The sequence below is a fragment of the Staurois parvus genome, unplaced genomic scaffold (genome assembly GCF_062004578.1).
Source record: "Staurois parvus isolate SC_StPar_1 unplaced genomic scaffold, SC_StPar_1.0 ptg000412l, whole genome shotgun sequence".
Lineage (NCBI taxonomy): Eukaryota > Metazoa > Chordata > Amphibia > Anura > Ranidae > Staurois > Staurois parvus.
In genome coordinates, this window is record NW_028318208.1 from 2,076,391 (window position 1) to 2,100,826 (window position 24,436).

Here is a 24,436-nt window from a genome sequence, read left to right on the forward strand (position 1 = left end):
ATTTTTAAGGGCAGCCAGTGTCCATAACAGACATTTATGGGCAGTGTAAAATTGATTTCATAACCTCCTATCTTAATTGTACAGTACAGGACACAAGCAACTTATTCACATACCATTGGTTGAGCAAGTTGCCGGTGTCCTGTACTGTACAGTACTCCAAGATATGAACATTTAAAGGTAAGTCAAAATTCCTTTTTTTATTCTGATTTCTTATATTCAGTAGCTGTTCATTTTTATGTTGTGACATTAACAGTCTTAGTTTAGTGTCATACATCATTCTGATCTGTGTTGATGTTTTCAGTGTTGTTTGCAACCATGTGTGCCATTCTGTATCAGTAAAAACATATTCAACCATTAATAGAACTGTAGTCTTTCCCTAGTTATGGTCATAGCTTCCAACCATCCCTCATTTGGACTGTCCTTCTTATGCAACCAAATTCCTCTGTCCCTCTTTCCTCCTCAGTTGTCCCCCTCTTTAGTCTGATGTATTAACCTCTTTGAAAATGTATTGCCAAATTACAAAAATTGTTATACTACCTTAAACCTTTCATTAAATTTCACATTTGTTATTTTAAAACATTTTTTAAAAAATCCAATATGAAGAAAACTAGTGGTAAAAAAAATATGTGTATTAATTCTTCCTGGCCTGCTATGCTAATGGAAGCGTTGAAGTGGAGTGTCCTGTATTCTTTGGGCTAACTAGAGTTTTTCTTTCTCATCTCAGAAAGTTGGGGGTATCGGTAACATGTATGTCTGTGTCTGTTCAGTTTCATTCAGTGGAGTGCCAATGATGGTATGCTCAGCTGGCCAGACCTACTAAGTGACCCGACCATCATGGGAAACAGCATCCAGAAGTTGGAGAAGCACCGCAGTCAACACCTTGGGTTAGATGGCAGCTCCCATCCCAGTGAGGAGGACAATGTGATACTAGGCCTTCCCCCATCCATGCCACGCCATTTCTTAGCATCAGGTGAGCATACAAGGGTGGCAGTTAAGTTATGAAATGAGTTTGAGAAGACAACAGAGATATTTAGTGTTTAGTCTGAATTAAGTTCAGTCTTGGATTATCAGGAATATTGAAATTTGGTTGGTCAGAGGTTATTTTGCACTTTCAGAAATCATTGCATGACAAGGACACATGACATTTAATTTTCTATATTATTTATTGAGGATTTTTTTCTTTTTTTTTCTTTTACAAAAAAGTTTTATTGTAGATGAAGCAGAGATAAACAAACATTCGGATCACAGATTCAGTGACCATCAAATATAAATTGTACTGGATAAATGGAAACCAATTTAAATCATACATTAATAAAGGCATAAGTTGAAAAAAAAAATTTTTACATAGGTGCTTCATAAAAACAAGAATGAGGGAAAGAGTTGGTGAGGAACTATTAGCGAACCTTTGTGGGTCAATAATAATGTGAGTTCAAAAGAAAGTTTTGCTGCATCAACATTATGCAAAACAGGACAGGCACAAAGAGAGACCTCTCTAAGAAGTGAGACCTGTTCCAAACCCTAGGTACATAAAAGAAGTCTGGGGTACATAGATAGTACTGTAGATGTAGCACATAAAACAGGAAACTCAATCCGTAAAATATGATTAAGAACAACTTGGAAAGGAGATTAGAAAAGGACAAACCGTAGAGAGACAAGGACAAAAAAAAAAACCGAGAGGGGCTCCTAGGCGATCACGGCAGAATCCATCCTCATATCGATAGAAGGGACTGGTCGAATCTCGAAGGTTGAGCTATATCCAGCCAGGGACGCCATACTTGCAAAAATTTTGTATGGGTATCCAACAATATGGCCGTCAATTTTTCATTGACCATTATGAAATTCATCCGGTTTTTGACAGCTTCAGAACTAAGAAGAGGAGTTTTCCATGCTCTCGCAATTGTCAACTTCGTTGCCACAAATAAGTGTGATGCCAGCTGCCGTTCAGAACGGAGAAGGCCCTCCAATGGTTTAAATAAAAGTGCTTCATACGGATTACGCTTAATGTCTGTGTGAAGCATAGTGCGAAGGAGGGCATACACCCTAATCCATAATCTGTTTACTTTGGGGCAAGTCCACCAGATGTGGGCCATGGTGCCCAATTGTTGGCATCCCCGAAAACAAACGGGGGAATATGTAGGTATAAAAGTAGCTAGACGGGCAGGCGTATAGTACCATCGGTAAAGAATTTTATAGGCATTTTCAAGGATAAGGACATTCCTGGAACACTTAGATAGTGCTTGGGTCATGGTCTGCCAATCCTGTTGGTCCAAAGCCCCCCCTAATTCAGACTGCCAACGCTGATGATAGGAACCAACCGGAGGTGTTCTATAAGATATAATGGAAGAGTAAATCAAAGAGATCAAACCCGGGGCATGAGGTCTGTGTCTGCACTGACTTTTAAAGGGGGACAAACTATAAGGTCCTGGATGCGTGCGTATTAATGTATTGATAATTTATTGAGGATTTTTAAACAGTACTTTATCAAAGTACGGTTGAAGACAACAAGTTTCTGGACTAGGAAAATACGCAGACACATGACATTTAAAAGGTCAATGTTAATGCTTGGAACTTAAAGTGAACTTGTGCGTGCTTTAAGTCTCTCTAGATGGAAGCTTACACAGGGGTCAAGACTCTCTTCCTGCCCCTTTTTGACAGTGTTCAGGGCTAGAAACTGTCAGCTCAGGAATCCAGCACTGCATGGTGGATGGAAGGGGCGACAGTCACATTCTCTCTATGCCTGGCAATACTAGCTATTTCTATTAGTACCAGACAGATGGAGCAGTGGGGGGTTGAGGGAAGGAAGACCCCTCTGTATTTCTAACTGCAGTCAGGCTGCAGACACAGTGATATATACAGTATTCTTTTATTTTTAATTCTTAAAAGCTTGAGTAAGGATTAAAATATCCTGGAGATTTGGATTGCTGCCTTTGCACACAAGCAGCGGCCGGGGTCTCCAGTGGTCTGATTCACCCTTCCAATCAACTTCGCTCTAGCTCTCTGAGCTTTGACATCACTCGGACGAGTGTTTAGGGGTCCATGTTAGACTGCTGGAGACCTGAACCACTGCTTGTATGTGAGCGCAGCAGTTTAACTTTCCAAGTTGCTGCCAAAATAGGGTATTTTAAATGTTGCTGCAGATCTTAGATAAATAAAAAAAAAACGGAAAGAGCTGATGATTAGTATAACAGAAACAAGGGCTAAATCTTAACCAGTCATTTCTTTTATTTTGTAAAGATGGAGCCAGCAGCATGTCTCTCCCCCAAAACCTGCGGAGGATCTCCCGTACCGAGACAGATCTCTTGTCAGACCTGTGAGTACATTTGTGAGGCCAGTCAACTTATTGCATTTACAATGTACTGTGTTCTGTTTTCTGATGGATAATGCCCTGTAGGGTTTAGGCTGCCATTCCCTTATCGAGTTAAAGTGCAATATTTAGTCTGAAAAGCGCAACAAATCTTTATGACAACATCTATGTAGCCAGCTGTAATGCCTATGAAATGTGTTGGCCTTGGACCCTTTGTTTCTTGGGTAATTTTTACAATAAAGCATTGTTGCCCAAATGCCGGGGGCATGAGAGGTGAATGATGTCATTTCTCTAAGCTAAAGGAACAGAGTCAAATTCTGCTTAGAACAAGATATAAACTTGTTTATGGAAATTTAACGTGTTTATAACATCTAGTATGTCACATTAGAAGATAGAAACCTGTTTAAAGACACTGATTGCTTGAGAAGTTAGAAATCCTTAAGTTTGGGGTAGATGAGAAGAAGTTTAGGGTAGATAAGAAGCAAAAGTGTGACTCTTCAGATAACAAATATGGTGGTTGAACGTGACTCTTATCCTCGTGGAACTCTTGTGCTAGCTCCTCCTATGGTGGGAGTGGCGCCCGTCCACTATTGGACAGCTTCCAGAAAAATGGTTTAAAAGCCAGGAGTCCAGGTGGGACTGGTAGGAAGCTTCCCCAGAGGATGCTCTGACGCTGGGATTTTTACTAAGGCTATATGTGCTTATCGATCGGTCGCACTTTAGGCTTCCCTGTGACCCCCTGGACAGTTTGGTTCCGATGGGATTTGTTCCTTCCAGCTTCTAACATAGCTTTGGTAATGTATTAACCTCCCTAGCAGTATTCCCAAGTGTAGCTCGGGGTAAAGTTTCAGTACCACAAGCGGTAACCCCGAGCTACACTCGGGCTTACTATGCGGCGTTGCTCCGGGATCTGTTCTTCTCTTACCTTGTCCAGCGCTCCCGCGATGTCCCTCCTGCAGTGTCCCCTGTGCGGATGCCGGCATCTGTCTTCTGGGTTCCGTCCCCTGCGACGTCGGGACGTACGGGGGGACGGAGCGGTGGGAAATTTGAAAATGACAAAAAGTGACATTCACTCAATACACTAAAATCACATAGTATAACATTCCTGTTTCAAACCATTTCACATACATTTTGTCCCGAGGGCTTTGTCCTGCGCCCTGCCTGCATTTTTACTGTTCTTTCTGCCTGGAAACTGAGAAACGTCCGTGGTGTCCAAAAATCAGTTTTAGACCGCCTAGAGAACAGCGATAGTAAATAAGAACCACTTGCAGAATTGAGTGATAATGATTCGTGGGGAAATTCGTCATCAGACACTGAAAACGATTTTGCGACTTTGCTCAGTGATGTGCGAACTTGGCGCTATATTTCAAATTTAAGTGTTTTTGGTTTGATTATATTATTGAATTAAATTTATTATTATTATTTTTTATGATTATTTATTATGTTATAATTTATGATTTCGTGTTTCAAATTTTAACATACCCAGGATATTTACTAGACTCTTGCTCGGACAGATATCAGTGAGTTATTCCTAAAAATTACAGGCCTACAATAAAAAAATACATATTTCCATGCAAAAAAATGTACCGCTTTGAGCACAGAAATATGGACATAATCATACTGCTAGGGAGGTTAATTCTATGCTGTGACGCTGTCAAATGATGTGTCTATTTCATGCTGCAATGCTCACATTATTATTGGTGTGTGTTATTATGCAGATTATGATGACTATAAGATATATCCTCCTGTGTGTCGTGTGATAATAAAAGTGGAGGTTTTGACAGTGCAAGAATATTACAGTTGGATTCTGTTATTTCTTGGAGTGCTGGGTGAATGCTATGATGTGCCAGGGCAGGTGTTCATTTGGTAAATGGTCTTTCACATGTGTAGAATATGTAATGGTATAAATGCTGATTAAAAGTACCTGTGTGTGACTACCTATTGATTGTGTGCGTGTATATGACTTGCTTTTAGTTATTGCACCCAGCATTTGCCGTTACACCAGTTTAAAGTGCATGTAAAACGTTAATATTTTTCTGTTGGATGTAGTAGGTAATGGTTATAGTTACATAGTAAGTCTGGCTGAAAAAAGACAAAAGTTCATCCAGTGCAACCATTTAAAAAAAAAAAAAAAAAAAAGTTATAATCCTCTACCCACGGTTGATCCAAAGGAAGGCAAAAAAACCCAGCAAAGCATGATCCAATTTGCTCCTGCAGGGGAAAAAAATTATTTCCTGATCCCCCGAGAGGCAATCTGATATTCCCTGGATCACCTTATTTATTTTTTGGGGGTTTTTTTGCATGTTAGTTTTTCCTATGTTGCATTAAGGAGATTATCCTTCATTTTCTGTCTCAAAACAGAACAAATTAGAACAAAAGGGAAATCCTCTTCTGTGCAGTTTTCATTGAACAGGTGTCCCCATTAAGGATTTCACCTATATTCTTGTCCGGTGACCACATAACAATTTGGGATTTTCTCACACTTTTTTCTTGGTGATGACAGTTATCAAAGCAAACAGAGAGTCAATCTTCCCACCAGAGACACAGATGGCAATTATAAAAAAAAACATATTGGGCTTGAGGTCTGAGCCCCTCTCCACTACATCAAAAAAAAAAAAAATTATGTTGCATTTCAAATACACCAAGTGACCTTTTGCAAATGGAAGGTCTGTTTTTTTGCCAGCCAATTGTAAACCCTCTCCCCCCAAAAAAACAGCTCATTTCAGCCGCAGACGCCAATGCTTCTGGGGAGGAATGGTTAATGTCACTGTGCATCCTGGCAATTTGGAAGCTTGAACCTCAATCAAGAATGCACTCAAGCTGATTCCTTTTTTTCACACGATTTCGAGCTTGCTACTTTGCCAGGGACACGGTGATATCATCCATTCCCCCCTGTGTTTACAAATAGGGGCAGGGGGCTAGCAATTTCCATGGAAGTTGTGCTTCAAGGAACAGTTTCTGGCCCTTTTTATGACTTTTTTTTCCAGATGTATTTTATAGGACAGTAAAGTGATGGGTGGGGCAGCACAGTGGCTAAGTGGTTAGCACTTCCGCCTGGCAGCACTGGGGTCGTTGGTTCGGGTCCCAACCATGGCATTACCTGCACAGACTTTGCATGTTCTCCCTGTGCCTGCGTGGGTTTCCTCCGATAGGTTAATTGGCTGCTGTCTGAATTGGCCCTATTATATGTATGTATGAATGTGAGTTAGGGACCTTAGATTGTACACCCCTTGAGGGTTAGGGACCTTAGATTGTACACCCCTTGAGGGTCAGGGACTGATGTGAATGTACAATATATATGTAAAGGGATGCATAAATGGACAACGTTCTATAACTAACTGTAATCAATAAATAAACGTCTGTTGGGATTTATTACCATCTTTGTCTCCATCTTTGTGATGTAGGAGCGCTGCACCTTATGCAGATGTGTTGTAGCGTACTGGGTGGTTTACAGTCCTAGAGGCTGCTCACCAGCAACTGGTGGGGTCTTCTGGACCCCCAGCGGAGTTTATTGAAAAGGTCTATACAAGCTGGTGTGATGCTCCCATCCTTTCAAATCTTTGTTCCCAAGGGAAGACTTCCCTTTACTTCCTGTTCACCTGTCACTGTTCAAGGAAGCGAAAAGCTCAACTGAGACATAAAAAGCAATAAGCACCAGGGGTATTATATTCTTAAAGAGAAAATGTTTCAACTGGAATAAAGATGATATGTTGAGAAAGGAAAGGCTAACACTGCTGATTATTTTGACAGGTCAAACCCTTTTGCGGATAAAACAGAAACCATAATGTTGGATAAATTAAATGAAAAAGGCCAAACAATAACTGGACCTCCCAGAGAAGTCAAATCCATCAAGTCAAACAGGACAGGTATATATGATTTTAAAGTATAAATAAAAAATTACTGGTAATCTCTAAAAAAGCTAACAACACCCAACAGAGATGTGCACTTATGGATATTTTACATACTGGAGAAGCATTTTTTTTCTATAATATCAACCATTTAAAGCTAAAAGAGATGTTGACGTGGAATTAAAGCTGAAGTTTAATTGCCTATCACAACTGCAGGGTCTACCACTTTGCTGCTTTTTATCCCAGTGCCAGTCCTCATGCACACGGGACGTTTTTACAGCGGCAGTTTTTGGCTTTTGACGTTTTTTTCTACAGCCAGTAACCCCCCAGCATGTTATCCTATGTGTCCATCTCCAGCATGTTATCCTATGTGTCCATCCCCGGCATGTTATCCTATGTGTCCATCTCCAGCATGTTATCCTATGTGTCCATCCCCAGCATGTTATCCTATGTGTCCATCCCCAGCATGTTATCCTATGTGTCCATTCCCAGCGTGTTATCCTATGTGTCCATCCCCAGCATGTTATCCTATGTGTCCATTCCCAGCGTGTTATCCTATGTGTCCATCCCCAGCATGTTATCCTATGTGTCCATCCCCAGCATGTTATCCTATGTGTCCATCCCCGGCATGTTATCCTATGTGTCCATCCCCAGCATGTTATCCTATGTGTCCATCCCCGGCATGTTATCCTATGTGTCCATCCCCAGCATGTTATCCTATGTGTCCATCCCCAGCATGTTATCCTACGTGTCCATCCCCGGCGTGTTATCCTATATGTCCATCCCCAGCATGTTATCCTATGTGTCCATCCCCGGCATGTTATCCTATGTGTCCATCCCCGGCATGTTATCCTATGTGTCCATGCACACATAGGCTGTAATCAACGTTTGGCACCCCATTATCTGTCTATCAACTTACTACCCCCCCCCCCCCGTAACCGCCACTCCTCAAATTTTGGTCTCCTGTGTGTCCTCCCTACTCACCTACACTCAGTGGGAGACAGAACCTTCTCCTGCTATGCTCCAAAACTCTGGAATTCACTTCCAGGGAACATCAGAGAGTCTTCTCTAAACTCATTCAAATCATATCTAAAAACTTTTTTCTTTAGACAAGCTTTCATTTAAAGTGTCACTAATCCCAGCATTCACTATATCTGTTCTCCCCGGACCCTGCATTCACTATATCTGGTCTCCCCGGACCCTGCATTCACTATATCTGGTCTCCCCAGACCCTGCATTCACTATATCTGGTCTCCCCAGACCCTGCATTCACTATATCTGGTCTCCCCGGACCCTGCATTCACTATATCTGGTCTCCCCAGACCCTGCATTCACTATATCCGCTCTCCCCAGACCCTGCATTCACTATATCCGGTCTCCCCGGACCCTGCATTCACTATATCTGCTCTCCCCAGACCCTGCATTCACTATATCTGCTCTCCCCGGACCCTGCATTCACTATATCCGCTCTCCCCAGACCCAGCATTCACTATATCAGGTCTCCCCGGACCCTGTATTCACTATATCTGGTCTCCCCGGACCCTGCATTCACTAAATCTGGTCTCCCCGGACCCTGCGTTCACTATATCTGGTCTCCCCGGACCCTGCATTCACTATATCTGGTCTCCCCGGACCCTGCATTCACTATATCTGGTCTCCCCGGACCCTGCGTTCACTATATCTGGTCTCCCCGGACCCTGCATTCACTATATCAGGTCTCCCCGGACCCTGCGTTCACTAAATCTGGTCTACCCGGACCCTGCGTTCACTATATCTGGTCTCCCAGGACCCTGCATTCACTATATCTGGTCTCCCGGACCCTGCATTTACTATATCCGGTCTCCCCGGACCCTGTATTCACTATATCAGGACTCCCCGGACCCTGCATTCACTAAATCTGGTCTCCCCGGACCCTGCATTCACTATATCTGGTCTCCCCAGACCCTGCATTCACTATATCTGGTCTCCCCGGACCCTGCATTCACTAAATATGGTCTCCCCGGACCCTGCATTCACTAAATCTGGTCTCCCCGGACCCTGCGTTCACTATATCTGGTCTCCCGGACCCTGCACTCACTATATCAGGTCTCCCCGGACCCTGCATTCACTAAATCTGGTCTCCCCGGACCCTGCATTCACTATATCTGGTCTCCCCGGACCCTGCATTCACTAAATCTGGTCTCCCCAGACCCTGCATTCACTATATCTGGTCTCCCCGGACCCTGCATTCACTATATCTGGTCTCCCCGGACCTGCGTTCACTATATCTGGTCTCCCCGGACCCTGCGTTCACTATATCTGGTCTCCCCCATTCACTATAAAAGGTCTCCCCGGACCCTGCATTCACTAAATCTGGTCTCCCCGGACCCTGCATTCACTATATCTGGTCTCCCCGGACCCTGCATTCACTATATCTGGTCTCCCCAGACCCTGCATTCACTATATCTGGTCTCCCCGGACCCTGCATTCACTAAATATGGTCTCCCCGGACCCTGCATTCACTAAATCTGGTCTCCCCGGACCCTGCGTTCACTATATCTGGTCTCCCGGACCCTGCACTCACTATATCAGGTCTCCCCGGACCCTGCATTCACTAAATCTGGTCTCCCCGGACCCTGCATTCACTATATCTGGTCTCCCCGGACCCTGCATTCACTAAATCTGGTCTCCCCAGACCCTGCATTCACTATATCTGGTCTCCCCGGACCCTGCATTCACTATATCTGGTCTCCCCGGACCTGCGTTCACTATATCTGGTCTCCCCGGACCCTGCGTTCACTATATCTGGTCTCCCCCATTCACTATAAAAAGTCTCCCCGGACCCTGCATTCACTAAATCTGGTCTCCCCGGACCCTGCGTTCACTATATCTGGTCTCCCAGGACCCTGCATTCACTATATCTGGTCTCCCGGACCCTGCATTCACTATATCCGGTCTCCCCGGACCCTGTATTCACTATATCAGGACTCCCCGGACCCTGCATTCACTAAATCTGTGCTCCCCGGACCCTGCGTTCACTATATCTGGTCTCCCGGACCCTGCACTCACTATATCAGGTCTCCCCGGACCCTGCATTCACTAAATCTGGTATCCCCGGACCCTGCATTCACTATATCTGGTCTCCCCGGACCCTGCATTCACTATATCTGGTTTCCCTGGACCCTGCATTCACTAAATCTGGTCTCCCCGGACCCTGCGTTCACTATATCTGGTCTCCCGGACCCTGCACTCACTATATCAGGTCTCCCCGGACCCTGCATTCACTAAATCTGGTCTCCTTGGACCCTGCATTCACTATATCTGGTCTCCCCGGACCCTGCATTCACTATATCTGGTCTCCCCGGACCCTGCATTCACTATATCTGGTCTCCCCGGACCCTGCATTCACTATATCTGGTCTCCCCGGACCCTGCATTCACTATATCCGGTCTCCCACAGTACACAGAACATGGAAATGCAATTATTTCAGGAAATATAAACTGCTAAATAACTTTTCTCATCAGCGGTATATAGCAGTCTTGTGACTTCTATCAATATCTGGCTGAGCACTGGTTAATCTTGTAGAAGGAGTTTTCATTCTGCTCTGACTGTCCTATGAGGCTGCAGACCCTCTGTCTGGACAGTGCTGATTGGTCCTGTGCTGATCACATGAACCTTCCCAAAGAAAAAAAGAACTCTCTAGCCATACACACTAAACTGAGCATGTGCAAAGTGACTCCAAGCGCTCTGTACTATCAGCATATGGATTGGGGACAGTGAAAGAAGGGGAGGATCAGAGAAGTCAGGATCAAACAGCCTTTTAACACAATGCAGTGGATTAACCCCTTAGGTTCCACAGTGAGTATAACAAGCGTGTTGCACTGCATATACAGACTGATTTTACTGTTGTGGATTTCGTAACATTTTAACTCTTTTTTTTCCTTTGTTTTATCCTGTGTATTTCTTGTGTTTTCTTTGTAAAGCGTTTTTAGAGGCTGTCTTTAAAGACGCTATATAAAATAAAGTTTATTATTATTAAAGCTGTTTAGTAGAAGGTAACCTGTAGTTTAATCTTTTGTCCAGTAAGGAAATTTACAGCACTGGTTACAATCTTCCATTGTTTTCTTTCTCTCCTACAGTTATAACAGATGCCTTCCAGAGACGTGGAACTATGTTACCCTCTTGGTGCATCCGTGTAGCTCACGTTCTTAGCTGCTTTCTCCTCTTCTGCTGTTTTGGGGTGTCTGTGTGGATTGGGGTGGGCTTCACCTCCAGCGTAGGCCTTATGTGGTTAATATCTGGAATATTCAGCTTCCTCTTTTCATTCTTTGTCCTGGAACCTTTGAAGGTGAGAACTGAGTTTTTGGGGTTTTTCGTACTAATAATTGTTACTGCTTACTTCAGCAAGACAAGACATCTTAGGGCTTCATGTACACGGGACGTTTGGAAAACTCTTCTGAACGATGGAAACTGCTGGAAAATGTAGGTTAAAAAACGTCTGTTTAGCCGCGTTTGCATACCGCGTTTATGCGTGTTTGCGTTTAAAAGCGTTTTTTTAAGATAACCTCAGGAGACCTTCCAAAATGCCCAGAATGCACTGAGGAACAGTAAAACATTAACCACTTCCTGTCCGGACACTTTTACCCCCTTCCTGTCCAGGGCAATTTTCAGCGCTATCACACTTTGAATGACAATTGCGCGGTCATGCAACACTGTACCCATATGAATTTTTTACCATTTTTTTGAGACAGATAAAGCTTTATTTTGGTGGTATTTATTCACCGCTGGGATATTTATTTTTTTTGCTATTTAAATGAAATGTCCAAAAATTTTGAAAAAAAGTGTTTTTCTTATAAAATTTTGCAAATAAAAAATCTTTCATCATAAATATTGGCCAAAATGTATTCCGTTATATTTTTAGAAAAAAAAAATAAGCCAAATTAGTTTATAACCAAAAATTATAATTTTTAAACATTTTTTTTTAAATATTATTATTATTTATGTTTTTGTTTTTTTTTTTTTACATACTGTACAGCCATAAAGGCTGTAAAAACAATCATTTCTCCTTCTCTCTGGCTGCATTCTTGCAGCCATTGAGAACTACTGTGTGAGCTGTGATTGGTCATAGCTTGTCACATGGTACAAGGCTGTTGTGAATAGCCTTGTACCATGTGACCTCTGTGATCATTCAGATTTCACATGTAGTAAGCAATGATGTCAGAAGTGACATCTTGCTTACTACTCTGCATGTGATCACTGATTGGCCAATCAGTGATCACATGATCGGGACCTCACACAGAGGTCCCATCTGACGATCAGTGTTCCACTGTGTCCGGAGGACACAGCGGGAACCGGATCGCATTGCTGGGCGCTCCCAGGGAGCACGCGCAAGCAGGGTGCAGGAAGGCCATTTATAAACGGCCACCCAATTCTGCACTGCCACCATCCGGCCATTTATTTATTTATTTATTTATTTTTTACATACTGTCACCCTAGCAGTACAGTGTCACCATGGTGACACTGTACTACTTGTGGGGGGTGATGAAGATTTTGGGTTTTTTTTTTGCAGTGATTGCTTTTACACCCATATAGAATGTAAAAGCAATCATTTCTCTCTCTCTCTGTCTGCATTCTTGCAGCCATTGAGAAATACTGAGTGAGCTGTGATTGGTCACACCTTGTCACATGATACAAGGCTGTTGTGAATAGCCTTGTACCATGTGACCTCTGTGATCATTCACACATTTCACACGTAGTAAGCAATGATGTCACAAGTGACATCTTGCTTACTACTTTGCATGTGATCACTGATTGGCCAATCAGTGATCACATGATCGGGACCGAGGTCCCGTCTGACGATCGGTGTTTCACTGTGTCCGGAGGACACAGCGGGCACCGGATCGCGGTGGAGCGCGCACAGCTAGAAAAGGCGGGTGCCGTTTATGAACAGCAGGCGGACGGCAAGAGGTTAACTATTTCAGACATTTTGAGAGGAATAGAGAGAGCAGAAGCAGAGAGAGCAGTATGTGTTGAGATGACCTGTCTTTTCTGGTTGTATTCACTATGGATCCCATCATGAGCATAATGCGGCACGTTCTAACATTTTTTCTTTCGCGCAAAACCTGGATCTGACTGCGCTGGTGTACCGGGTCCATGTGAATACATGGAAAACACTTTGCATGCATTTCTGATTATGAAAAAAGGCTCCGGACAGCATCTGGACATGGAACAGTTAAAAAACGCTTCTAAACGCAAACGCTTATAAAGACGGTTAGCCACATTTACAAGCATTTGGCGTTTGAAACGCCACTAAAATCCACTCCTGAACGCAACTTTGGTGCGTTCAAATAAACGAGTGTAAACTCAACTGCCTGTAAAGGACGATGTGTACATGGACACATAGGGAAACATTAGGGAGAGTTCAGGGGCTGCTGAAAAAAAACCGCAGAAAAGCTCCTAAACGTGAGTTTATCAGCTGCAGTGTACATGGAGCCTTTACAGAAACAAATAAAGGAAAAAGAAAAATGATGCACTATATCCAAACAAGGAAGAATAACCAGTTTCACTAGTCAGAGACAACAATGTTCCAGCATATTAGCAGATATAGAACAGTAAATAAAGAGAACATGTATATAGCGTGTAAGAGAGTAGTTATAACTGGATCAGAGTTCGCGATCCGTCTGGTTGATACCCCCAGACATAAAGAGCCATTAGTGCTATGCGTTATGTAAACCTATGATTACAACACCTATCCAGAATATTATTATTAATATTATTATTATTATACAGTATTTATAAAGCACCAATAGTTCGCTCAGTGCTGTACATTACAAAGGGGGACAGAACATGTGACAGAACAATACCAATACAATGCAAAACATGAGGGGATTGAGGGCCCTGCTCCTTGGAGCTTACAATCTAGGAGGGAGGGGATGGTGGCACAGGAGGAGATAGCTGTGGGGGATGGAGTGGTAGGAAGAGTGGAGGAGGTCGGCAAGTTAGCAGGGGGTGGGGTAGGCTTCCCTGAAGAGATGGGTTTTCAGGGTGCGCCTAAAGGAGAGGAGAGTAGGTGATAATCTGATGGGTTGGGGCAGGGAGTTCCAGAGGATGGGTGACACCCTGGAGAAGTCCTGGAGGCGGACATGGGAGGAGGAGACCAGGGAACTAGAGAGAAGGAGGTCTTGTGAGGAGCGGAGTGTGCGTGTTGGGTGGTACTTGGATATTAGGTCAGTGATGTAGTTCGGAGCAGTATGGTGGACAGCTTTGTACGTCAGTGTTAGGATTTTGAATTTGATCCGTTGCGCAATCGGAAGCCAGTGGAGGGATTGGCAGAGGGGGGTGGCGGAAAAGGAGCGGTTGGAAAGGTGAATGAGTCTGGCAGCCGTATTCAGGATCGGCTGAAGAATACATCACATTTTTTCAGAATAAGACTTAGAAAGAAAGGGAGCCCGACTAAGAACATCATTCGGTAGCCCAGCCATGAGACACTAGTCCTTCAGCTGGCTATGGGTCATTCAACCTATGCCATAGAGAATATGGAGAGCTCTTAGTCAGGGAAGAGCAGACTGTAAGAGACAACGAAGAGGAAAGAAAAAAATGAGGAAAATAGGGAGGAGGAAAAAAAAGGGGGTGGGGGGGTGGTAATGGGGTTGCTGGGAGTACCCCTGCCCAGACCATAGAGGGAAAGTGGGAGGGGGTAAGGGTGGTAGAGTAAAGGAAATGAATAAAATAAAAGTGTTGCACTGCTAACAAGAGACAATAAATATATGAACAGACTCAAACATGACTAATAGTCCCAAAAGATGAGGAAAAATACTTTCTTCAAATTATCAGAAAGAGTGGAACATCTTCCTGCTGGTGATTGCATCCAAATTCCCAGTGCTGTAAGTCCTCAATGTACGTGAACCACTACAGTGAACATATACATCCAGATGGACTCTCACCTTCTCACATGGATCTACAGTGGGGATCGAAAGTTTGGGCACCCCAGCTAAAAATTTGTATTAGTGTGCATAAAGAAGCCAAGGAAAGATGGAAAAATCTCCAAAAGGCATCAAATTACAGATTAGACATTCTTATATTATGTCAACAAAAGTTAGATTTTATTTCCATCATTTACACTTTCAAAATAACAGAAAACAAAAAAATGGCGTCTGCAAAAGTTTGGGCACCCTGCAGAATTTATAGCATGCACTACCCCCTTTGCAAAGCTGAGACCTGCCAGTGTCATAGATTGTTCTCAATCATCGTCTGGGAAGACCAGGTGATGTCAATCTCAAAGGTTTTAAATGCCCAGACTCATCTGACCTTGCCCCAACAATCAGCACCATGGGTTCTTCTAAGCAGTTGTCTAGAAAACTGAAACTGAAAATAGTTGACGCTCACAAAGCTGGAGAAGGCTATAAGAAGATAGCAAAGCGTTTTCAGATGTCAATATCCTCTGTTCGGAATGTAATTAAGAAATGGCAGTCATGAGGAACAGTGGAAGTTAAAGCAAGATCTGGAAGACCAAGAAAAATATCAGACAGAACAGCTCGCAGGATTGTGAGAAAAAAAATTCAAAACCCACGTTTGACTGCACGATCCTTCCAGAAAGATCTGGCAGACACTGGAGTTGTGGTACACTATTCCACTATAAAGAGATACTTGTACACATATGGTCTTCATGGAAGAGTCATCAGAAGAAAACCTCTTCTACGTCCTCACCACAAAAATCATCGTTTGAACTTTGCAAATGAACATATAGACAAGCCTGATGCATTTTGGAAACAAGTTCTGTGGACCGATGAGGTTAAAATTGAACTTTTTGGCCGGAATGAGCAAAGGTACCTTTGGAGAAGAAGGGGCACAGAATTTAATGAAAAGAACCTCTGTCCAACTGTTAAGCATGGGGTTGGATCAATCATGTTTTGGGGTTGTGTTGCAGCCAGTGGCACAGGGAACATCTCACGAGTAGAAGGAAAAATGGATTCAATAAAATTTCAGCAAATTTTGGATAGTAACTTGATGCCATCTGTGAAAAAGCTGAAGTTAAAGAGAGGATGGCTTCTACAAATGGATAATGATCCTAAACATACCTCGAAATCCACGGGGGATTACATCAAGAGGCGTAAACTGAAGGTTTTGCCATGGCCTTCACAATCTCCTGACCTCAGCATAATTGAAAATCTATGGATAGACCTTAAAAGAGCAGTGCGTGACAGACAGCCCAGAAATCTCAAAGAACTGGAAGACTTTTGTAAGGAAGAATGGGCAAAGATACATCAAACAAGAATTGAAAGACTCTTGGCTGGCTACAAAAAGCGTTTACAAGCTGTGATACTTGCCAAAGGGAGCAGTACAAGATATTAACTCTGCAGGGTGCCCAAACTTTTGCAGACGCTATTTTTTTGTTTTCTGTTATTTTGAAAGTGTAAATGATGGAAATAAAATCTAACTTTTGTTGACATATTATAAGAATGTCTAATCTGCAATTTGATGCCTTTTGGAGATTTTTCCATCTTTCCTTGGCTTCTTTATGCACATTAATACAAATTTTTAGCTGGGGTGCCCAAACTTTCGATCCCCACTGTATGTGGACACAGGTCAGAAAAGCATCTCCCCTATAAGTGGGGGTAATACATACCTTGCTCCTCTGTGGGCAATCTTCCTCTTATGAATCACCGCTGAACCTTCCAAATGGCACCCGATATCAGTACAGCCAGCTCTGTGGATATAGCTCGACAACCACAAAGAAGACCATAGTGCAGTATGCTTCTTTAAAATGGCATGTAATTTATTTAGGTATATACACTCAAATGGTAACTACATCAAAAACGCAATAAAACAACGATCAAAGGAGAGCAAAGTCCTGCCTGTCAGATCGGTGTTGAAGCCCTGACGTCACCCGACTCCTCCCCAAGCTGGGACTCTGAGGGATGGATTGGATCATAGTTACATAGTTGTTCTGGCTGAAAAAAGACAGTTCAACCAAAAAAAAAAAAAAGGTTATAATCCTACACCCACAGTTGATCCAGAGGAAGGCAAAAAAACCCAGCAAAGCACGATCCAATTTGCTCCTGCTGGGAAAAAAAATTCATTTCTGATCAATATAATTCCCCTGGTAATGCTACTTATAATCCGTCTTTCTTGGATTTCTCTTAAGGGACAAAAGAGGAAATATGTGTTGTAGTCGTTGGAGTATTGGAAGTCGTGCCAATAGTACCGTGTTTTGCAGTGTTGTTCCTCCTTCCTTCTTATAGCAGCCATTACACCTTCCATATCATCAATCTCCTTCACCACAGCAATCCACTGGCCCACTGTTGGGGGGGGGGGGTCTGTGCATTTCCATTTGACACATAATTTTGCTGCATTCAGTAAATGTATCAAAAGCAATTTCTTATATTTACATGGAGAAAGAGGGGTTAGATGGAGTAGACGTGTTTCTGGCTTGTCGTCCAAGCATATATCAGTCAACTTATAGATCGCTTCTCGACTCTAGTCCCAAAAAGGGCGAATACTTGGACAAGTCCAGAAAATATTTAGCATGGTGTAGAATTGTGTCCATTCACACACGGAGCCACCTCCCCCTCTCTCTTCTAATTGGCTCACTGACTGTCATTGACAAGTCTAGAAAATATTTAGCATGGTGTAGAATGGTGTCCATTTAAACACGGAGCCACCTCCCCCTCTATCTTCTAATTGGCTCACTGACTTATTGACAAGTCCAGAAAATATTTAGAATGGTGTCCATTCACACACGGAGCCACCTCCCCCTCTCTCTTCTAATTGGCTCACTGACTGTCATTGACAAGTCCAGAAAATATTTAGCATGGTGTAGAATGGTGTCCATTCACACACGGAGTCACCTCCCCCTCTCCCTTCTAATTGGCTCACTGACTGTTATTGACAAGTCCAGAAAATATTTAGCATGGTCTAGAATGGTGTCCATTCACACACGGAGCCACCTCCCTCTCTCCCTTCTAATTGGCTCACTGACTTATTGACAAGTCCAGAAAATATTTAGCATGGCGTAGAATGGTGTCCATTCACACACGGAGCCACCTCCCTCTTTCCCTTCTAATTGGCTCACTGACTGTTATTGAGCCAATGTCTCAGCCAATGAGGAGAGGGAGTGCCGGGATAGCCGAGACTCCAGTACACATCGCTGGATCGAGAGGGTGCTTAGGTGAGTATTGGGGGGGGCTGAAGGGGATGCTGCACAATAAAGATTTTTTACCTTCATCCATAGAATCCACAAAGGTAAGGAACCTTCAGCCTTTACAACCATTTTAAGTTCTAAGGAAAGGAGAAGAGTTGAGCGGAGTTCTGCTGATTTGTAAGAAGGCACAACTTGCAAAACGTGTCTCGTTCCAAACATGACGTGGCTTTTATTGTCCATTATGTCCGACTGACAATGTTTTGAACAAAGTAGCTGGTTGGCTTTGAACTTTGGCCATGAGGGATCATATCTTTTGGAATTCTGGGAAAGGAATGGGGTCCATGGCTTGAGGATGGAAAAGAGGTCTGTCAGGCGTCCCCACCACACAGCATCAGTCCGTTTATGTAAGCACCATTAAAAAAGGTGTTCTAAGAGAATATATATCAAAAGGCTTGGGCTAGTAGGCACTTTTTATATAGTGTTTTAGGCTACTTTCCATTCTGTCAGTACTCGGGGTGTGGGTTTGAGTTGTGCTCCTCAGTTGGTATTATTAATTGCTGTATTTGAGAGTGTTTTCAGTGTTCCCAAGTAATAGCATGATATTTTGAATTCACGACAGGTGTTGGCTGAAGCCCTCTACTTTGCTTTGGTGGTGAAGCGTTTGCACCCTGAGGAGGAGGACACTCTTGTGGAGTGCCCCCTGGTGGAGCAAGTCTCTGAAAGGATCACCAAGGTCCGGCCCCCGCAGGGCTTTGCTCTGTTCCAGGCCCGAGAGGAGGCTCGCAAGGTGAAACTGCTGCACAGGGTGCTAAAGGTAACCGGCTACATTTCCTGCTTGCACTCATTAGAACTTAAAGGAATTTTTTATGAATTGCGATATTGCGTAATGTCCAGATATTTCACATGCGTCCCGTCTGGTTACTACTACATATTTTTCCTCTCCACAGAACTTGGTGGTTTACATGCTCTTCTTCTTGGTAGTCCTTCTGACAAACTATGGTGATTCTTCTGTGAACTCCAGTGCTTACCTGCTGCAACGTTCAATCAGACAAGAGCTAGCGAGCCAGAGATTCTTGCAGATTAGGAGGTACTGTTCCGACACGATTGATTGAATGATTCCAATGCGATCAGTGACTGTTGATTTTATAAAAATTGTATGAAAGTGTTTGGGCACAATTTTTCTGCACTAAAAAATGTTTTGGACATCATTATTTCCTTTTTTAAAGCCCTGACGCGTTTCGTGCTTTGCACATCATCATAGGGTGCTGGGCATTGCCGGCTGATCACTGCTTGATGGCAACCTTTCCATGAGGGATACTACACCCATTATGACTACGTCTTGGCTGAGGGATATTATATGCGCATTTCCTATGCGTGGTCGGTGAATGAGTTGACATTGCCCGACACCACTGGTTATTTGTAAGCTGAGAAGTTCAGGAGACGTTCCCATGGGATGTCCTTAGTACAGGCAACAAATGCTTATTTTTACATTCACAGATCTGAGGAGTTTTGGGCCTGGGCATCGGATGTCTTGCTGCCATATCTGGGCAACATCCAGAGGGGAAGCTATAGCAACTTGCTGGGATCTGCTCGTTTGCGCCAGATTCGGCTGAAAAAAGGTGCAGTGGCTTATTGTCTCTTGTTCTATAGTTTCTTTACCCCGTAAGATGGTAATCAGTTGTCATTTATAATGGGATAACTTTGTTTCTTGCTGTGACCCATGCATGGCCTTTCCTCTTCTATGAATTCTGCATATTCGGTCACTTGCATAATGTAGGGTGCCCATGGACCGTTGTGTTAAACCTAATAAGAAAAAGAAAGCTTTTATCCGTAAAACCCGAAGTCTGCAGCTGATCCAGAAGAAGGCAAAAACCCATCTAACGTGTGGTCCACCCTATTCTTCCAGATCCCCGAAGGCAATTGGATACTCCCCGGATCAACACTGTACAATGCCTATAACTATTAGTAGCTGTTTATTTTTTTTTAACCACCCATTTATTTTTTTTTAACCACTTGTCTACCGGGCACTTATACCCCCTTCCTGCCCAATTTTCAGCTTTCAGCGCTGTCGCACTTTGAATGACATTTGCGTGGTTATGCAACACTGTACCCATATGAAATTTTTGTCATTTTTTTCTCACAAATATAGCTTTCTTTTGGTGGTATTTACTTGCCGCTGGGGGTTTTATTTTTTTTGCGCTATAAACAAAAAAAGAGCAAAAATTTGAAAAAAAAAAAGGTTTCTTTGTTTCTATTATAAAATTTTGCAAACAGGTAATTTTTCTCCTTTACTGATGTGCATTGATGAGGCTGCACTGATGGGCACTGATAGGCAGCACTGATAGGCAGCACTAATGAGGTGGCACAGATAGGCGGCACTGATAGACGGCACTGATGATGGGTACTGATAGCACTGATAGGCACTGACTGGCGGCACTGCTGGGCACTGACTGGCAGCACTGCTGGGCTGCACTGATGGGAACTGGTGGGTGACACCGATGGGCACAGGTGGGTGGCACTGATAGGTGGAACTGATAGACGGCACTGATGATGGGTACTGATAGCACTAATAGGCACTGACTGGCGGCACTGCTGGGCACTGACTGGCGCAACTGCTGGGCACTGACTGGCACAACTGCTGGGCGGCACTGCTGGGCTCTGGTGGGTGGCACTGATGGGCAGAGGTGGGTGGCACTGATGGGCACAGGTGGCTGACACTGCTGGGCACTGGTGGGTGGCACTGCTGGGCACTGGTGGGTGGCACTGCTGGGCACTGGTGGGTGGCACTGCTGGGCACAGGTGGGTGGCACTGCTGGGCACCGATCATCAGTGTCCTGATGATCGGTGGTGATCCCTGCTCTGACAACTGCCGGTTCTCGGCAGTACTTTCCCCACGTTCTGACAGTGTGAGGAAAGTGCAGCCTAGAACCGGCAATTGCATTTCCCTGTGATCAGCGTGTCATTGGACACGGCTGATCACATGGTAAAAGGCTGCTGTGATTGGCCTTTTACCACATCACGTGATCAGCTTTGTCCGTAGGACACAGCGATCATGGAGATCATGGAGATCGCCGGGTGCGCGCCCCAGGGGAGCGCATTCTGGGAGGACGTCATATGACGCCCTCCCAGAACTGGCCGGCCTCAGTGTAGCCGTCATTCGGCTATCTGCGGTCGGCAACTGGTTAAACAATCCACTGACTCAGCATTAGTTCCTGTGAAAGGCTATTCTGTCATTTTCTCCGTTTTTACAGTAAAAAAACCCTTTCATTTGCGCAGGTTAAACACTTCCAGTCACAAGCGCATCCCTTTTAATGGCCTTAACTGTGAATAAATTCTGTTTATCTTTCCTTATAGCTGAGGTCCTCCATACCCCTATGTATTCAGTCGTCCTTCCATGCACTCTTTCTGTTGCACAACATCATTTTTTAAAATTTTCTTTTTTGTGAACCGGTACCTAAAAACTCAACTGCATATTCAACACGAGATCTAAAGAATTGTACAGGATCAAAAATATGCCTACCAATGAAGTTTATTATCTCAATGATTGTCATTCAGAAGATACAACTTGGTACAGACTTGTTCTTGAGATGCTGAAATGATGTCTCTAATGTTCTTCCCAGCAGCATGCAGACATGGCGCATGTCCAGAGGAGATGGAGCTCTTTGATGATGCCCGCTATGATGATAGTTGGCTAAGCAGTTCATTGCCCTCTTCCCAGTCTTGGTTGCACACTCCACCTGATAATACTGGGTAGGTTGCATCTAATGGTACTTCTCAGGTAGTAGTGTTTTTTATATGACGAATAAAATGAATATAATGTCCCTGATTCTGGATTTTATGTCTTTTAGAGCCTGGTACTGGGGTTACTTGTCCTTCTATGACAGCTCTGGGTATATTCAGCCTCTGGGTGTTACTTTAGAAGAGAACACGGCTATCATAGGGAAACTACAGCAAGATCACTGGATTGATAATCTGTAAGTAGCATGCTTTTTTTTTTCTTGTAGTTGTTCTCTTTTATAAATTCACCCCCTTCAAGAATATATTCTATGGGCTGATCTTTATGCTTGGAATAGGAATTCAGAAAAACTGTAATGTGTTACTTTGGGAGCAGTTTATCTAGGAATGATCTATAGCTGCCTTAGGAATTGGGAGTGAGCTTGGAACCATTCCCTTTAACCACTAGCCTACAGGGCACTTCTACCCCTTCCTGCCCATGCCAATTTTCAGCTTTCAGTGCAATTTTTGAATGACAATTGCGCAGTCATGCAACACTGTACCTATATGAAATTTTTATCATTTTTTTGAGACAGAAAGAGCTTTCTTTTGGTGGTATTTAATCACCTCTGGGTTTTTTATTTTTTGCTAAAGAAACCAAAAACAACTGGAAATTTAAAAAAAAAACCTTTTTCTTAGTTTCTGTTATAACATTTTGTTAATAAGTGATTTTTCTCCTTCACTGATGTGTGCTAATGAGGCTGCAGTGATGGGCACTGATAGGTGGCATTGATGAGGAGGCACTGGTAGGTGGCACTGATGGGCATTGACAGGCATCACTGATGGACACTGAAAGGCAGCACTCATATATGGCACTGATAGGCGGCACTGACTGGCACTGTTAGGTGGCACTGTTAAGCGGCACTGATAGGCAGCACTGACGGCACTGATAGGTGGCACTGATGCACACTGATAGGCAGCACTGACTGGCACTGATATGCTGCACTGATGAGGAGGCACTGGTAGGTGGCACTGATGGGCATTGACAGGCACCACTGATGGACGCTGAAAGGCAGCACTCATATATGGCACTGATAGGCGGCACTGACTGGCACTGTTAGGTGGCACTTTTAAGCAGCACTGATAGGCAGCACTGACGGGCGGCACTGATGCACACTGATAGGCAGCACTGACTGGCACTGATAAGCGGCACTGATTGGCAGCACTGATAGGTTTCACTGATTGGCATTGATAGGTAGCACTGACTGTCACTGATAGGTGGCACTGAAAGGCAGCTCAGATGGGCACTGATATGTGGCATTGATGTGGCACTGATGGGCACTGGCAGGTGGCACTGCTGGGGCTACAGCGATCATCTGGGCACACTGAACGTCAGTGTCCTGATGATCAGTGTACATGTCCCCTCCGAGGAATACATGACAGCTCGTAAGGAGAGAAATGCTTATAACCGGCATTTCCTTATTTACATGTGATCAGCTGTAATTGGACACATCTGATCACATGACCGAGCCGTCGTCTTTGGCTCTTTCTGTTGACCGGTGATCCGCTGTGTCTGAGGGACATAGCGCACCACCGATCGCCGCGCTGCACGCTCCCGGAGCCACGCACGCGCTGTTAGAGTGGGAGGACGTCCTACGACGTCCTCCCAGAATGAGAGAACCTCCTTGCGCCCGTCACATTCGTTAAATGTGTCTAGTGCTCCACTTGCTGACCGCAAAATAGGTAAATATCAAATATCCATATACACTATTTTTATATTTACCTGTCAAGATATCGGAAACTATATTTTACTTTTGGACACTAAAGGATAAGTTCACCTTTCATAACATGTTACACTCATATTCAGGGTGTAACATGTTACTGTAGGACCGGCCCCTGCACCCCCAACGTTGTGACAGCTAGCGGGGGATCTTCTCTCCTGCTGCTGAGCGCTGTGGTAGTTCATTGATTCTTCCTTTCAGTGTAAAACTGCCTGCCCATATGAGATACTAGCAAACAGATTACACTGACAGCCTGCAGAAGACCTGCATGGCACCAGCAATCTGCTGATCGCTGGTGCATGGCCCCTTAAACAAAAAAATGGTTAAATGAACTTATCCTTTAATAAAGAATATCCAGAGTTGATGTGGTTTGTGAAGGGAGCAAGGGGAATTTTTTACTTCTGTGCAGTACTATCAGGAATTGTCTGTATTTATAATTTGGTTGAGTCACCTGAGCCTCCTTTTTCTGTATGCCTTTGTTGTATTCCTGCAGGACGAGGGCGCTGTTTGTTGAATTTTCACTGTACAGTCCTGGGGTTGACCTCTACTCATCAGTGATGCTCCTTTTGGAGTTCCCTCTGGCAGGTAGAACTCTTCCATCTGCTGAGATCCACGCCTTTCCATTACTGCGCCTAAGCAGCGGACCCCACCTCCTTCTGGTCATGATGGT

At 43.9% G+C, this 24,436-nt stretch overlaps 1 protein-coding gene across 1 annotated transcript in view; it reads left to right on the forward strand.

The window, feature by feature from the left end:
* The window catches only part of PKD1 (polycystin 1, transient receptor potential channel interacting), a 252,054-nt gene that overhangs the window by 218,031 nt on the left and 9,587 nt on the right, over positions 1-24,436 (forward strand). The window contains exons 32-41 of the mRNA XM_089686812.1: positions 768-970; positions 3,235-3,310; positions 7,055-7,170; positions 11,271-11,479; positions 18,891-19,085; positions 19,219-19,358; positions 19,769-19,890; positions 21,895-22,021; positions 22,120-22,245; positions 24,260-24,434. Of these exons, the coding sequence (XP_089542938.1) occupies positions 768-970; positions 3,235-3,310; positions 7,055-7,170; positions 11,271-11,479; positions 18,891-19,085; positions 19,219-19,358; positions 19,769-19,890; positions 21,895-22,021; positions 22,120-22,245; positions 24,260-24,434 (1,489 nt within the window). The remainder of the gene's footprint in view (positions 1-767; positions 971-3,234; positions 3,311-7,054; positions 7,171-11,270; positions 11,480-18,890; positions 19,086-19,218; positions 19,359-19,768; positions 19,891-21,894; positions 22,022-22,119; positions 22,246-24,259; positions 24,435-24,436) is intronic.